Here is a 15,672-nt window from a genome sequence, read left to right as displayed (position 1 = left end):
ACGCGATTCGAGTCTGCAGATCAGCTTGGATGGTTTTATCTACTCGAGCTGGGACGAGGGTTGTGTTATATGATTTACAATTCTATTTATAATACACGCTAAATCGTTGGACTGGTGTTTAGTGCACATATTGTTTATTTAGTTACAGAAGTAACACTTCATTTCACAAAACAGTCGGTACTTATGTTGTTGTTGTAGGACGAAGCTGCGCGCGCAGATTTTGATGTAACACATATTTATTGGTAATATTTACTTTCGTCTTTTGGTCATTTGCTCAATTAACATTTGTGAAAGTGTATAAAAATATTTTATTATCCGATAACTTAAGTAAATTTATTCCAATTCTAATTCAAGCTGTACACTCATCGATTTAAAATTTCATTCACTCATATCAATGTACAATCACGGCCGTCTATCACTACGATCCTAAAATCGGCGGCCATTCATTAACAAACAATATTTGCTTAATCGCCACGTCCATACCAATCGGTACCGACGGCTGCATAATGTCCTGAATAACAATCGCTAAGACCACCGGCCGAGCGCGCCATTCTGAATTTAAATGTTGTATTTTTTCCGACACTTATAAACCACCTAGGTGGCAGCACAACTCTTTAATTGACACCGTAACACTAATACACAATACTATTTATACCTGCTATTTTAAAAATATTATTATATTTTTTGAATTGAAAACTTCTTAAGCGGCGTTGTGCGCTTTTTGTTATGGATAAAATGTTAAACTTGCGTCAGGACACGTGACCTGATCAAAAATACGTAAGACTGTCATATGTGTCTATGATAACTCAATAAACGAATATTGTATTTTACCACTAAAACGATAGTTATAGGAATAATTAAAGCAATTCGTGCAAATATATACCCTAACCATTCCAAAGTATCAAAAATGCGCAACGTTCGTATTAAAATTTTCACTTTTGCCGGCACTCCTGGAGTGCAACCCATTGTTTTTTTTTACAAGGTTCGAGTAGCACACGACCTTGCAGTAGGTTAGTAGATTACCTACCTACTCCTGATGGTAAGGAATGACTGCCGCTTATGGAAATACCTATATACGTGATCATCTCCATAAAGAACAGGTTCTCTATAGGAACTACAATAGGTAGTCAAAATCTGCCTAATAAGAGTAATGTTAAGCAATACTGTGTTCCGCTTTGAGGCATTCCAGCGTAGTCTTCGGGAGGAGTTTCTAATATTATCTTAGTTTATTAACAGAAATGTCCATGAGCGGCAGTAGTCACGTACCATCAGGTGGACTGCATGCTGGTCTGCTACTTTTATATTATAAACAAAAAAAACACCTACAAAATTAAGAAATACAAATAATTATTTCTTACATTTTAATACTGTTGCTATTAAGTCAATTTACGATTGTGACTTTGAGACATAATTATGTCTGCGCTTAATTAACATAATAATAACGGATCGACGTATGTTAGCCTTGAATAAATAATTACAGTACTGTGTCTGGCACTGAACACAAAATTAATAATTATCTTAAGGAGAGTCTATATGTGTGACTGAAAATGTATAATTCTTACATAATACTGTATCAACATTCTGATCTATTCTGATAAAATATAGATTATTAAAATTACAAAATAATTATATTGAATTTTATTTAAAACAGAAAAAAAACTTCATCCGTAGAAATACGAAAAACTATGAAGTATAAGATTATTAAATAGACTTGTATCTTCATCCTATAATTTTCCCCTCACGGCAGCCTACATACGTTACTTCACCCACGCTTCAACACCTGTAAGGATGTCCAACTTCGACAAGTAATTTTACGTACCATCAAATTATCATATACTAGCTGACCCGGCAAACTTTGTACTGCCTCAAAATCTATTTATCAAATATATTTCATATAAAATATAGCCATGTTACTCGCGGGTAATGTAGCTTTCGAATGGTGAAAGAATTTTTAAAATCGGTCCAGTAGTTTTTGAGCCTATTCATTACAACCAAACAAACAAACAAAGTTTTCCTCTTTATAATATTAGTGTAGATTACAAAATCAGTAAAAGTCTAACTTCATATGGTTCTACCAACAAGTAATGCACGTTATTAAAAATCAATCTGTCGAATTGCCTACCAATAATCAATATATCTAAGTAAACGAAAATTGTTAAATTTCGATCTGACCATCCCTGACAGAAGACAAAATTGGATAGATTGATCATTAAGAATAGGTAGAAAATGTCGTAAAGCTACAAATCGTGTCGTGATGTCACCAACCCCTAATACCAGCGTAATGCAGCCCGGCCCACACACACGCCGGAACCGATATAGATCTAAGATCATGGGGTCTGGGGACTGCATTGTTGCTACGTGCATCTAATAGATTAACGCCTGGATGTACGTGTGTTCATGCCTCCATTGCCTATCACGATCCCATCTTTGATATGATAATGTACTCGTAAGCTGAACTGACGAAATTGAATAACTGCCTGTAAGAGTGCATTGAGTTGTAGTTAACACATCTTTATAAGTGCATAAAAACAGTAATATCTTAGTTAATCTAAGATAACTAATATACTGATCTTACATTAACATCAATTTGAGGTAAAAAAACTCCTGAAAACAAGCCTCAGAATTAAAAGCATAAGGTCATAGTTCACCACGCTTGCCAATAGTAAATTGGTAGACTTCACACGCCTTTTAAAACGTTTTTTTAAATATATCTCAGGTATACAGCTTTACTCACTATGTTGAGCAAAATATAGCCAAATGCATGTTATAAACTACATCTCACTTACTATAGTTTAGAAGATGATTAAACGCACATGTATACTCAAAGATATGGCAAAGACATTAAAAAAGACAGTCTTCTTTGAACTCCTAAAATATTCTTCTCAAAGTTTGAAGTCCCAAAAATATTTCAAATAACCCTCATTCTCTAGGCTTCATACTTATTACAACCGGACTTAAATAAAACAGGCATGCACCTATCAAATGTAGTAGGTACACTTTGCCAAACCTTGTATCAAGACTTATCTGTGATCCTTTTCCGCAGACTACAATCCAATGAAAGACTACAATCACTGTGATTGTTGCACCGCCCATCTCACAATCGGTATGTCCGCATCGATGTTGATATATCGATAGTGTTCTGAGATTTATGGCTATCACTACTATGTCTTAAAAGAATTTCTTGATACATAGAATAAATAACAATAGTTACCTTCTTGAAAATATTACCTTTAATTCCTAAAACACAAATATTGTAGTTCTGCCTTACAATGGCAGTATCAAGCCATGCAATGTTCTTCTAAGAGTGTTTTCAATAAAAGATATAAGAAAGATTGATATGAAATATTCGTCGTTGGAACTAATAACGTAACTAACTAACGTTACTAACTCATTACTAGATGGACTAAATAAAGTTATTTAGTCGTAGATGGCGATTGAGAACAGTAAAGTAAAAATATCGTTTTTAAAATCTTAAACTATGTTTTTTACGTTGATATTAACTACTGACAAACTCTCTGACAAAGATTTCGAAAGTACATGATAGAACATTGTTGAAATTTCGCAGCAAGAACAAGATATGAATCGTCGTTTGATAACCCATTGGACAATAACGACAGAACAGCCAAGTATTAGCCCCATCTCCCATCTCCCAAATAGCAGGGCACGAGATTGCCGGCCGGCCCCGGAGGATCACGAACTAGATTTGTTACTCCATTACCACAAACCGTAATGCCGGGTAGTTTAGGAAAGCGTAGCACCGCCCCGATTTCGTCTTCTCGGCCATTATGCTGGAATATGATTGTAGGGTACTTTTGTGTTATCGGGGATTCTAAGATGACAAGGTACTGCGAAATGTACACGTTTTGTGCAAATAGAAGTGATACTTGCCTAAAAGAATTTACTACATTTATTGTTCCAATTTGCCATTTGAAGCTTGTTGTCTATAAATGTATCTATTATTATTCTCGGTATTAAACACGCAACTTAAGGTGCATAGCCTCGTGTGGTTAGCTTAGCCGGTAGCTTCCATATTGAAAATATACATTCAAACAAATTATGAAAAAATAAACCACAATCTGAAAATGTAACGTAACATAACGTAATGTATCGTGACTTACGCAATGTAACGCATCGTATCGTATTACATTGGGTACTAAAAACAGTAGTTTAAAAACTAAAAACCACGCTAAAATCGCAAAAGGAAATTCGTTAATCCTGATTCCTGAAGTCCCTGAGGTGAACGGGATAAAATTATTAAAATCGTGTATAATCATGTGTTATTGATAAGTGTAAAAAAATCGGGCTGTTCAAAGCGGATAAAAATCGATTTCAAAGATTCCGTTACATACATAGCTTCACCTGTATGTATTACAGGTCAAGCTAGTAAAAATGTGGTAAAAAGGCAATTATTAAATTGTTTGTCTGTCTGTCTTTCTATTGATTCCGGCTAATGTCCAAATCTACTAGACGGCCAAAAGTTCTAATAACTTAGGCTATTTCAAAAACATAATCAAATGATACACGTAAACACATTTAAAACGCGTATGAAACCGCAAGACCTAACTCGTGAGTACTTTTTTCAAGTACATCAATAAATTGGATCACGAGCTAATAATCCGACGTGACGGTGATCGCCGGACGGGGGAGCGGCGGCTTTGAACCGACAAGTGGGATTGATCGAATTAGAATGCTGTAAGTGGGATGCGGTGAGAAAAAGGGTGTGCGAGGGTATGCGAGCGTTTTATTACACCGCAATACTGTAACTGATATATCTAATACTAGTGTGCGTCTTAAGAGGTTAATAGTGCCAGGCACTGCTGTAGGGAAATCCATAACCTATTATAATATTTATTCTTCATACTTAATTCCAAAGTTGCAATTCTCAGACCAAATAAATTTATAAAAAAGTATTTTTTAAAACTAGCTTATATTTAAGTGCTATATAACACATAAAATATATATTACATTACAAAATTAACGTGACATTAAAACTTGCCGAAGGATTTATCTTTTTTAGAAAAAAAAATGACAAATTATTTTTTCTTACAATTACTTACGTGAATATCAAATAATAAGTATGTTGTTGTTTATCTATACGTATTAAAAATCCAATTAATTCACTTGAAAAAATCAAAACATTTCATATTTAATTACTTTTCAAGAGTATCCTTCAAATTCTGTCCTTTCGTCTCTGGAAGTAACAAACAACATAACGCTGCTATGAACGGTGCTATTCCAAAAAGTAATGACGGCATCCATCTTGGAGTCAGATTAGCTATAAAGGGAGCAATCATAGCACCGATCTTCGCACCACCTGAAGACATACCATACCCCATATTCCGTAAAGGTGTTGGTAAGAGCTCCGATACATAAATATAGGATATAGCAAAAGCAATGTTAGCGTTCGCAAAGCCTATGACACCCAACATAGTGCCAACCCAATGACCTTCAGGAATGAAGATTAGGATTATCATCGCTGAACCGATGACACACGTTGTTCCTATTGTGGATATCTTCCTTCCAAAAGACTTGTTGAGAACGATCCCCACAGGACATAGCGGCAGCTGAAATTTTATACAAATCATATTTTAGAGAGAATTGTATCAGACAGTTCAATTAAAAATGAAATGTAAAAGGTGTAATTAATATTGTACATAAATCATTTGCCAAAATTAATGTTTTACAATTTGGCAATGTTTATTTTGAAACGGGCATTACATATACATTTGTTTAATACGCAAAAAAATAAAGTAATACATATCGACGGTCCCTACGTATAAAGCAACATGTCAAAAACCCAGGTTTTTGACAGGAAAGCGTAATTAATGTTCAAACCACTCTAGAAATAATTCTCTATACAATTCTAAGAATATTTTTTTTATAATTTTAATATTTTTAAATATTGTTTTTTTTATATTTACCAGAAAAACTGACAGATGGCTGTTTCTACGTGAAAACGCAAATAAAAGCATGCCAGTCAAGTCTGAGATACAACTTTATACGTAGGAAACATGAAAGCGGTATTGATATCTTGCTCAGTTTTACATTGATGTCTTACTTTTGTAGGTTAGAAAAACAATAACATTTTTTGTGTTCTTACTTATTATTTAAAGAAAATATTGCTTTTTAGACGTGATGTTAAGTTATACATGACCGCGTTCATGCCGAGTGGCGCGCTTTTTAAGACATCGTACAAAGCGATAAGTATAGATATCCGCATTTACGACACCTATTTCCTGTAATTGTTATACTTGTTCTCTTATATGAATGACAAATCTAGTAAAATACATCATATTTAAAGAAAAATCTTATATAGGCATAAGCGTATGGACAATCAAAAGCCGAATATGCAATAAAAAAAAATGCAATTTTTGACATGTCGCTTTATACGTAGAGACCGTCGATATTTTTCAGAGGAGTAACTGTTGTGGAAGATTGATGATGCATTTAACATTGTAACTGAACGACAAACTCATAAATTGTGATTTTGATGTTATCTTCGGTCGTGATAAAAGAGTTATAAATATTTATTTGTAATAATATAAGCAATAACAAAAATATTAAAAACATTGAATATTAACTATGAGGGAATACTAACCTGAACTAATCCTAATATAACAGTTGTTATATAAGGATTAGAACCAATGATTGTGACATATTGGTATATGCCATAGAAACACACGCCAAGACAAAACCAAATTATGAATACTATTAGTGTCAAAAGACATATTTTTTTGGTCTTGAAAAAATCTAAATATGTTGTTTTAACCGCATCCCGGTCTAGTAATTTCATGTCTTCTGCGGCTTTGGTTATATCCGCTTTAATATTTGTCGTATCCAACTTATTTCTGAAACAAATAAAATATATTTGTAATCATCATTACACAAATAAGAAATTATATATTATATAAAGACTATTTTTCTATAAGACAAAATGTTCAACAACTGTACATCACTAACATTATCACACAATGAGTACTAACTTAAAGAAAGTAGATTTATAATAATATTAGTAGAGAAAATTGCAGTGACTGACCTTATAGCTGCTCTAGTAACAACTTTAATTGCCTCATCAACCTTTCCATTTGACACCAGCCATCTTGGAGATTCGGGAACAAAAATAATTAATAGCAAGATAATACACGTAGCTACGCCATAGCTGAGAGTATAGCCTTGCCAGCCTGATGTGAAATAAGCAAATCCAGCTAGTGATGCTTCGGCTATGCCATCTGGAACTAAGCAGCAGGCTCCGGCTACTTCCCTATGCTGCTTTCCAGTTATCTCCAGAACATAAACCACACATATTATCAAGGCTCCCCCTGTACCAACACCTATCACTAATCTGATAATACAGTAGATCAGGAGGTTTGGTGAAAAAGCCATGGCGACCATGAATACTGCATTTACTAATATGGACAGAATTAGTGCTACGCGCCGGCCAAACCTGAAAAATAAGAAGAGACACAATACTTAACTTAACGAATCATTGTTTTCACATAACAATTGGCTAAATTCCATATTATTGTGTAAGTTAATGTTATATTATGCAACTAACATACTCATACATTAGTTGCAGATCATTTGCATAACAAATGTAGTGCAAAAAAATATTCAAGACAACGTACAAACATATTTTTCTTAGTCAGATGCAAAATATTCATTGTTGTATTATTATGTGCTGTTTCCGTGACGATTGAGTGTAAATATTTTTCTATACCTACTAATATGCCTACTTAAATACTTGTCTGCCTTCTTCAATAATATCCCTATTTCAATTATAAATTATCATAAGGAAATCTGAGGAAATCTATGTATATGTGAGTTCACCACGTTTTTCCTAAAAGTCTGTAAATATGCTCAAGTGCTTGATTCGCGTGATGGTATTTTAAATTTCGAGGTAAACATCATTCAGAAAAAAATTAACATCTATTATTGTAATAAACTTGTGACTGACCTGTCTGATATCCATCCAAAAACCGCCACTCCAAGCAACATACCCAACATCAAAATAGACTGCGTAAAGCTAGCAAGCCAAGCATCCTGGCAAATTAATCCAAATTCCTCTATAACAGTCTTCCCGATAGTACTTGAATAGTTATATCTTAAACAAGTGTCATAGCAAGTATGAGACTTCACTACAAGGGTCACGTTATTGCTGAATTCAACGCATTCGAAATCAGTTACTGGTGTCAGGAACGCTATGGCCATCATGTTCCATAATGCAACAACTCTTGTAAATAGGACTGCTATCGAACAAACCGCTTGCCACAATCCAAAAGCGCCAATCGTTTTTACTAAATAATCTTCCTCATCCTTCACTACCACATTTTTTATCACTAGATTTATTTGTTTTTTCTCCATCGGATTATCTTGTTTTATCTCGGTTCTGTTATTAGCTTGTTCATTTATTTCGTTCCCTAGTGTCCCCTGCGATATTCTTCGGATTATTTCACATTTCATTTTCACCTCTTGACTTACTCTATTTATTTTAACAGTATTCGTGGCGCTTGTTCAATTTTAATCGCAAGACTAAAGTCACATATTTGGTGTCTTTACACAGTTGTCTCAATGGCAACTTTGTTTTGTTATTTTTATGTGGAAGCGACAGGCATACCTAAGTACACGACTGTAGTATAGTGTATTTGTAAAGAATATTCAGACATGGTACATTCAGTCATAATAATGACGTTCTATTTGAGAAGTTTTTGTGTATAACTCGACAACATTAAGGACCTACTTGTATTTGTCTAAAGATAACCTACTACTTGAAATTGCCATATTACTGAATATAATTAAAAACCCTGTTTACGTATATTTATATCGGAAAATGGAGTGTCACAATACAAAAGTAAATTTTAGTAATTAATAAAGTGTTAAAATATAGTTACATATTTTAGGTATAGATTTAACCCTTCAAGGATGTAATAAAAGAGATATACTTATTTGAGGTGTTCCAATTTAGGCCACAGGGGAAGCAACGCGTTTATTATAATTGCCAACCTCAGGTAGGAATCTAGAGAAGAAGTAGGTATATAGATATCTGCATAGATCGGGAACAAGACTCACTGCATTTTGAGTTGATTCACAGATGTCCATGGGCAACAGTAGCCACTTACCATCATGTGGACTACATGCAGAATGTACGTAGTATAGCAAAAGTTCCTAGATGCAGTTGACACACAATTGTTTTTAAACTTCAACTTGATCTTATTACACCCAATTTTGTACCAGAAATAACAACAGGAACAAACTAGAATGCTGACTTCTGCCTTGTTACAGACAATAACACAATGTATGCGCAGTTAAAATAAATACTACACTGTCACGTGTCAGTACAATTATGAAACTTTAATACTAAAATCGTGAGATTTTATACAACTAACCACGGTGATATAGATTAATCAACATACATATGTACATACATACAGTAGTAGCAAACGATCCTCGAATTCACCTGATAGTAAATGGTTTCTGCCGCCCATGGACATCTGTAATCAACCCCAAATAAGATTAGAGTCCTACCTGTCAGCCAGACAGGTGCGTTGCCACTCCTCAGGACAAAGTTTGAACGCCTCTAATAAGTCACCCTTACTACACACTTCAAGCCGGAACACAAGCTTAACAATGTTGTTATTATGTAGGAACGGGTGTAGATAAGTTTTTTTCTATAATATAGTAGTATCAGACGAGCATGCAGTCCACCTGATGGTAAGTGGCTACTGCCGCCCATGGACATCTGTAATCAACCCCAAATAGGATTAGATATACCTACCTGAGGTCGGACACAGATGCGCCGCTACCCCTGAGGACTAAGCTGGAACGCCTCGGAAAAGTATGTCTCCCTTACCACACCCTTCAAAACGGAACACAGCAGCGCCTAACACTACTGTTATTAGGCAGAAATAGGTGTGGCGGTGGTGCCGCAGGAGTCGAACCACAAAGGGTTCTACCACCTAATGTATGTGTATGTATATAATATATTTGATGTATCTTCTATTTATCTCATTTCTATTTATCCTTTGTAAAACGCAATAAATTCGTTTCCATTTATCGTTCCGTTTATTGTATTCGCTTCATTAATTAGTAGGTACTTGAATCATCGTGCAGCCATTTTCCATTTAAATGTAAGTTTAATTTATAATTCATCTCACTTGGAGACAGCCAATAATTTTTAATAAGGTCACTTAGCGCGATAGACACGACCACGACTTTATGTCGTATGCTAAATATTTATGAGATCAGTTTAAAATGAATGTCATATTCGACATTTTAATATATTCAATTGTAATATAATTATGTCAATCTTTATGGGAGTATGTTTGACAAAAGATACATTAATAATTTTACAACGATGGTACGAAAAAATTACTCCTATGCTTAAACGATAACATTAATCCTATAATAGAGCATGCTATAAATTTAAAATGCTTACAAAATTCTGGTTATTAATAAAGATAGATCGTTAAATATGCTGATAAGTAAATCGTACGTGGTGAACAGCATTTAATGAACTATATGATTTTTGAAGTAAAATTTAATAAAATAATAACATACCTACCTAAAGGGACCAAATCCCTCCCTTCATAGAAATGGAGGGAGTCACAAATTAAAACAAAACATCCAAACATAAGATTTATTTAATAAATATAATAAACAGCATTAATTTATTATTTTGGACTTATATTGAAACACAGTTCATTAATATTTGAAGTTAAGAATCCTATTCCTATTTCTGTCTACAACATCAATGATTCCAGAGAGGAACACCTAATTATTTTAAAGGGAAATTTAAATGAGGTACTCCAAACTCATCCTCAAACCGCATAGACACATTTATGATTAACTTCATTCAGGTACACAAAACTCTTATCCTATTTGGGCTTTCTTACTTGTATCCGTGGTCTAATATGTTCTTTAAACATCAGACAAACATGCATATGACGTGTAAATCATAGCCTCAAGTAAACTATCACGGTGTCGTGTCATGAATTATTTTTCAATAGTGTCTTTTAAGTTTTGTCCCTTCGTCTCAGGCAGAAACAGACAGCAAAAGCCTGTTACGAAGGCCATTACTGCAAAACACACTGATGGCAACCATCTTGGCATTAGATTAGCTACAAACGGAGCAACCATTGCGCCAACCCTCGCTCCACTAGCCGCCATACCGTAACCCTTATTACGTAAAGGTGTTGGGAATAACTCTGACACTTGGACGTAGGCTACAGCAAAGATAATGGTTGCACAAGAAAATCCTATAATACCTAACAATTTAGCGACCCAATGTCCTTCGGGAATGAAGACTAGAATGACCATCGTGACACCAACCCCGCATGATGCCCCTATTATAGATATCTTTCTTCCAAATCTTTTGTTGAGGACGATTTCCAGTGGGCATAACGGTATCTGGAAATTGATATTTAAGAAGGATTATCTTACTGATTTTTTATTTAACTTTAACGTAGTATAACATAGAATTGATGAAGTCAGTGTGATATTACGAAAACAAAAGAAGGAATGAACTATAAAATAAATAAACGATAATGCCAAATATATAATAATAAATAGTACAAAAAATACATCAAGCACCATTTTTTCTATCAGATATACTTATTATTGTTGCGTTTAAAGAAGTGAAGTTATTAAAAGTGATGAGCAGTTCATAGAAAGAAAATTAGATATTGCAATGTTATGCAACTTAAAAACTGGGTCATAAATTGCATAAAAAAGAAATAAACAAATAATTTATGTTCTAACAATCTATTAAATTTGATCTACTTGGGTTATTACAAATCAAGCTAATATTAAAAGTATTGTCAAATAAAAAAAAATAAACAAAACTAACCTGTATCAGTCCTAATATAATAATTGTCAGGAATGGATTCATGCCAATGATTGTGTCGTATTGGTATATTCCATAGAAACACATGCCGAGACCAAGCCACATCACACATACTGTTAGAGTCAAAACAAATATTTTCTTGCTCTTGAAAAAATCTAAGTATGTGGTTTTCACAACACCCTGATTAAGTAAATTCATGTCTTCTATAACTTTGGTTATGTCTTCTTTAATATTTGTAGTATCCAAATTATTTCTGAAATAATAAGAAACAAATATTATATTTTTGCTTGTTAAGACTATACAAAAGAAATCTTTTGAATCCGCAAGCAACCATATCAATGATTGTTTCGTGCAACTATTAAGTAGATATATTTATTTTAATAAAATATGCATATATTAAAATAAATAAAAGTAACGTGTTAAAAATTTCTTATTTTCTGTATACTTATTTTCAAGTAAAAATAGGTGCTTAATTAGACAAATTACAGCAAGATGCCACACGTATAATGTCCAGCTCATTACACATTAATAAAAATGTTGAATACATGATTATTATAAGAGAACATAATAAGACGGTGGCTGACCTTGTAGCTGCACTCGTAATAACTTTGACTGCCTCATCAACCTTTTCATTGGACACCAGCCACCGCGGAGATTCCGGCACAAATACCATCAATATAAAGATAATACATGTAGCCACGCCATAACTCAATGTATAGTTTCTCCAATCCGATGTGAAATAAGCAAATCCAGCCAAGGACGCTTCAGCAATACAGTCTGGTAGTACACAAAGTGCTCCAGCGATTTCTCTATACTTTTTTCCAGTTATTTCCAAAACATGAACTATACATATGAGTAAAGATCCACCGGTGGCAACGCCTATTATAAATCTTATGATACAAAACACGGTGACGTTTGGCGAGAAGGACATAGATATCATGAATACTGCATTAATGAACATAGACAGCAACAAGCCTACGCGCCGGCCAAAACTGGAAAAAAATCACATTAAGTAATTATTTGTTCTTAAAATAAATAAGGACGTGTGTTGAGTAAATAATTTAAAAGTAAACAAATTAACTTAATTGCGAGTAAAATTATCAAAAAATCTGATTAAATGGTATTCATAATAATATAATGTCATTTTAAGTTATATTTTAATGATGATTGAATTATGACTTTTATGGTTACGAGGTACTTAAATATAAGAAATCTGAATCAAAATGATAACTCACCGATCTGATATCCATCCAAACAGCGACACTCCCAGTAACACCCCCAACATTAAAATAAATTGTATAAAACTTGCAAGCCAAGCGTCCTGACAAATCATTTTGAACTCCTCTATAATGTTTTTTTCCACGACACTTGAATATTCGTATCTTAAGCAATTCTCATAGCAAGTACTGTTCTTCGGTTCTAGAGGAGCATTATAACTAAATTCAACGCAATTAAATTCCGTTAGAGGTGTCAGGAATACTATAGACATCATGTTCCACATTGAAACCGCTCTTCCTAGTACAACGGTCACAGAAATGAATGCTTGCCATATTCCGAATGCTCCAATCGTTTTCTCTAAGTAGTCTTCTTCCTCTTTCCCTGCTTGATTTTTTATCGCTTTTGCTTGTTGTCTCTCCCTTTGAATATTGGCTAGTTCATTTATTTCCTTCTCTATAGTCCCTTGGGATATCCTTCTGATCACTTCACATTTCATTTTCACTTTTTGACACTATATTTACCGTGGCTGAATTCGTGGAGCCTGTTCGATTTTCAACGCAACACTAACGACATATATTTGTATCTTTGCACAGGTGTTAAATTAGCCATTATAATATATTACTTTATTTTCAAGTGACTCTTAACTACACAGCCGTAAGCTGAGATCCGGCAGCGTAAAGTGATTACGTTATCCGTTTTTATAATCAAAATATATTTTTATAGCCTCATACCGAGGTTTCCTTAAAAATATAATCGCAAGTAGGTACGTACTGCAAAAAATTAATGAATAGAAAAAAGCTTCTGTTCATAAATTCTTAAACAAAAAGTTATATTGTGTTTGTGAATGAAGTTTAATTAGTAGTATTAGTAACCCAGACTTTTATTAATTTAAAGATTTAGATATTTTTAAAGATTTTAAAAGATTTTAAAGTTAGTTTATTTAATTAGAAATAATTTTGATTTTAATAAAAGCTACTTGCGCTCATATTTTAATAAACAATCCCGAAGAATTATACTATTTTTAATAAATATTTACTGTAAATATATATTTTAATTAAAAATCAGATGAGGAAAGAAATCATGCGGCCAACCCCCCGACCACACACTCTTAGTAAAGTGTTTTCAAAAAGAATAAATGTCACGTACATTCGTACAAATAATGACAACATACTTGTAACCGGAGTATATTTACAATTACCTCAATGTTAAGTACATACTGTGGTTAGTGATATAGTTCAATGAAATTCCTGTAGTTATAGTATTTTAAATTATGCGAAAAAGTAGTTTTTTCATGAAGTTTTCACAAACGATTAACCTAAATAAAAATAATCTATCTAATTAAATTATGCGTAGATATGCACACATGAGCAATGGACCAAAACATATATAATTACGCGTGCAAAATATTCACAAAGAGGTGTATGTAAATATTCATACAATATTATAATATAAACTCAATGGCTTGTACCTGAATTAATAATGCGTTTTGCTGCCGTGTTTATCTTGGACTAACTATTGATTGAGACTTAATGTCATAATTCTTCAAATTTATGAGCTGGTCTCCAATGCCTTCCGTATCTTTCTTTATGACACCAGTGTAACGCTTAGCTCTGTTATGGTTTGAAGCGTGTAGTTAAGTCTTTATCTTAATTTAAGTTAATTATTTACACATACGCATGGTTGCTAGTACCCTTTTTCCTCAACTTGTTCTTCAATAATTTTAAAGTATTAAATTTACTATTATTGATAATCTTAATATGCTACTATTTCATTTTAAAGGACAAACATCCAAGACAGTCCAAAAAAATGATGAACTAAAAACCATTTACACACTGTAACGAACCAAATTCCGAATACTTCGTTTATTTCCTTAAGCGTTTAGATGCTAAGAACCCTTGGATGTCTTATTTTGCTAAAGAGTTCACAAGTAAATAAATTCGACAAAAGCCAAGTCGTGTCGTGTGCATTAAATGGCGCCAATCCGCTCGTTGTACACGACAGCAGGGAAATAACCCGTCTGCGGCGTTCTCTGTAATTTGCAACAGTTTTGGCTCAATCAAGTAACCTTCTATATCTTTTGTTGTATGGGCTATGGCTGGCGTTAATTAATTTGTAATTGACTTTGTTGGTTTTATTAAAGTTTAAAGGTGGTAGAAACGCTTCAGGTTTTGTTTATCTCTGTCGGACAGCATTCGTTTTTCTACTATTCAAATCTGGTTTGACAGGTTTGTAATGCGAACAGATTAGGCATCTTTAGGTACAGCATCACCTCCAGTCTAACTATTCCGTTATTAATAATCAATCCATCCAATTGTTATCCAACTATGATGAAAATTTCTGCCTTCTAGAAAACGAAATCTTCTATAAAAACGAAATAAAAAATACAGTTTTATCTATGTAATATAATACCTGAGACCTAGGTATTATGACGTCTTATATAAAGTACCCATTGGCAACTTTTTCTCACATAAGTGCAATAACATCATGAACCTTGTATTCTCTAAATTTAATAAGCAGAGTTTGAGTCATATACCTACAGTCATGTAGCCATCGCTCTGACGGACGCGCAAATCATCGTAATGGCCAGTTACCGCAGCCCCCGAGACCATAAATCC

The 15,672-nt window shown here is 33.6% G+C and overlaps 2 protein-coding genes across 2 annotated transcripts; both read right to left on the bottom strand.

The window, feature by feature from the left end:
- Window positions 1-3,333: 3,333 nt before the first annotated feature.
- On the bottom strand, window positions 3,334-8,597 carry LOC140750176 (solute carrier family 22 member 3-like). Its single transcript, XM_073083569.1, has 4 exons — window positions 7,955-8,597; window positions 7,037-7,444; window positions 6,599-6,848; window positions 3,334-5,564 (listed from the first exon to the last, which is right to left on the bottom strand). The coding sequence occupies exons 1-4, from the start codon at window positions 8,458-8,460 to the stop codon at window positions 5,151-5,153; spliced, it is 1,578 nt and encodes a 525-aa protein (XP_072939670.1). The 5' UTR covers window positions 8,461-8,597; the 3' UTR covers window positions 3,334-5,150.
- Window positions 8,598-10,619: 2,022 nt separating this feature from the next.
- LOC140750465 (solute carrier family 22 member 3-like) lies at window positions 10,620-13,818 on the bottom strand. The gene is made up of 4 exons (XM_073084000.1): window positions 13,075-13,818; window positions 12,424-12,831; window positions 11,843-12,092; window positions 10,620-11,403 (listed from the first exon to the last, which is right to left on the bottom strand). The coding sequence occupies exons 1-4, from the start codon at window positions 13,551-13,553 to the stop codon at window positions 10,990-10,992; spliced, it is 1,551 nt and encodes a 516-aa protein (XP_072940101.1). The 5' UTR covers window positions 13,554-13,818; the 3' UTR covers window positions 10,620-10,989.
- Between the last annotated feature and the right edge of the window lie 1,854 nt (window positions 13,819-15,672).

This window comes from Epargyreus clarus, unplaced genomic scaffold (genome assembly GCF_041222505.1).
Source record: "Epargyreus clarus isolate Ecla_fem2 unplaced genomic scaffold, WU_Ecla_fem_2.2 ptg000019l, whole genome shotgun sequence".
Classification (NCBI taxonomy): domain Eukaryota; kingdom Metazoa; phylum Arthropoda; class Insecta; order Lepidoptera; family Hesperiidae; genus Epargyreus; species Epargyreus clarus.
Note: the sequence above shows the minus strand (reverse complement) of the source record. Positions and strands in the feature narration are given on the sequence as shown.

Excerpts from the sequence above, each read along its gene's own strand:
- LOC140750176 (XM_073083569.1), bottom strand. The coding sequence starts at position 8,460 with ATGAAATGTGAAATAATCCGAAGAATATCGCAGGGGACACTAGGGAAC. Across the intron at positions 7,445-7,954 it reads TTTGGATGGATATCAGACAG|GTTTGGCCGGCGCGTAGCAC; the intron begins GTCAGTCACAAG and ends CTTATTTTTCAG. Across the intron at positions 5,565-6,598 it reads TTATATTAGGATTAGTTCAG|CTGCCGCTATGTCCTGTGGG; the intron begins GTTAGTATTCCC and ends ATAAAATTTCAG.
- LOC140750465 (XM_073084000.1), bottom strand. The coding sequence starts at position 13,553 with ATGAAATGTGAAGTGATCAGAAGGATATCCCAAGGGACTATAGAGAAG. Across the intron at positions 12,093-12,423 it reads ATTACGAGTGCAGCTACAAG|AAATAATTTGGATACTACAA; the intron begins GTCAGCCACCGT and ends TTATTATTTCAG. Across the intron at positions 11,404-11,842 it reads TTATATTAGGACTGATACAG|ATACCGTTATGCCCACTGGA; the intron begins GTTAGTTTTGTT and ends ATCAATTTCCAG.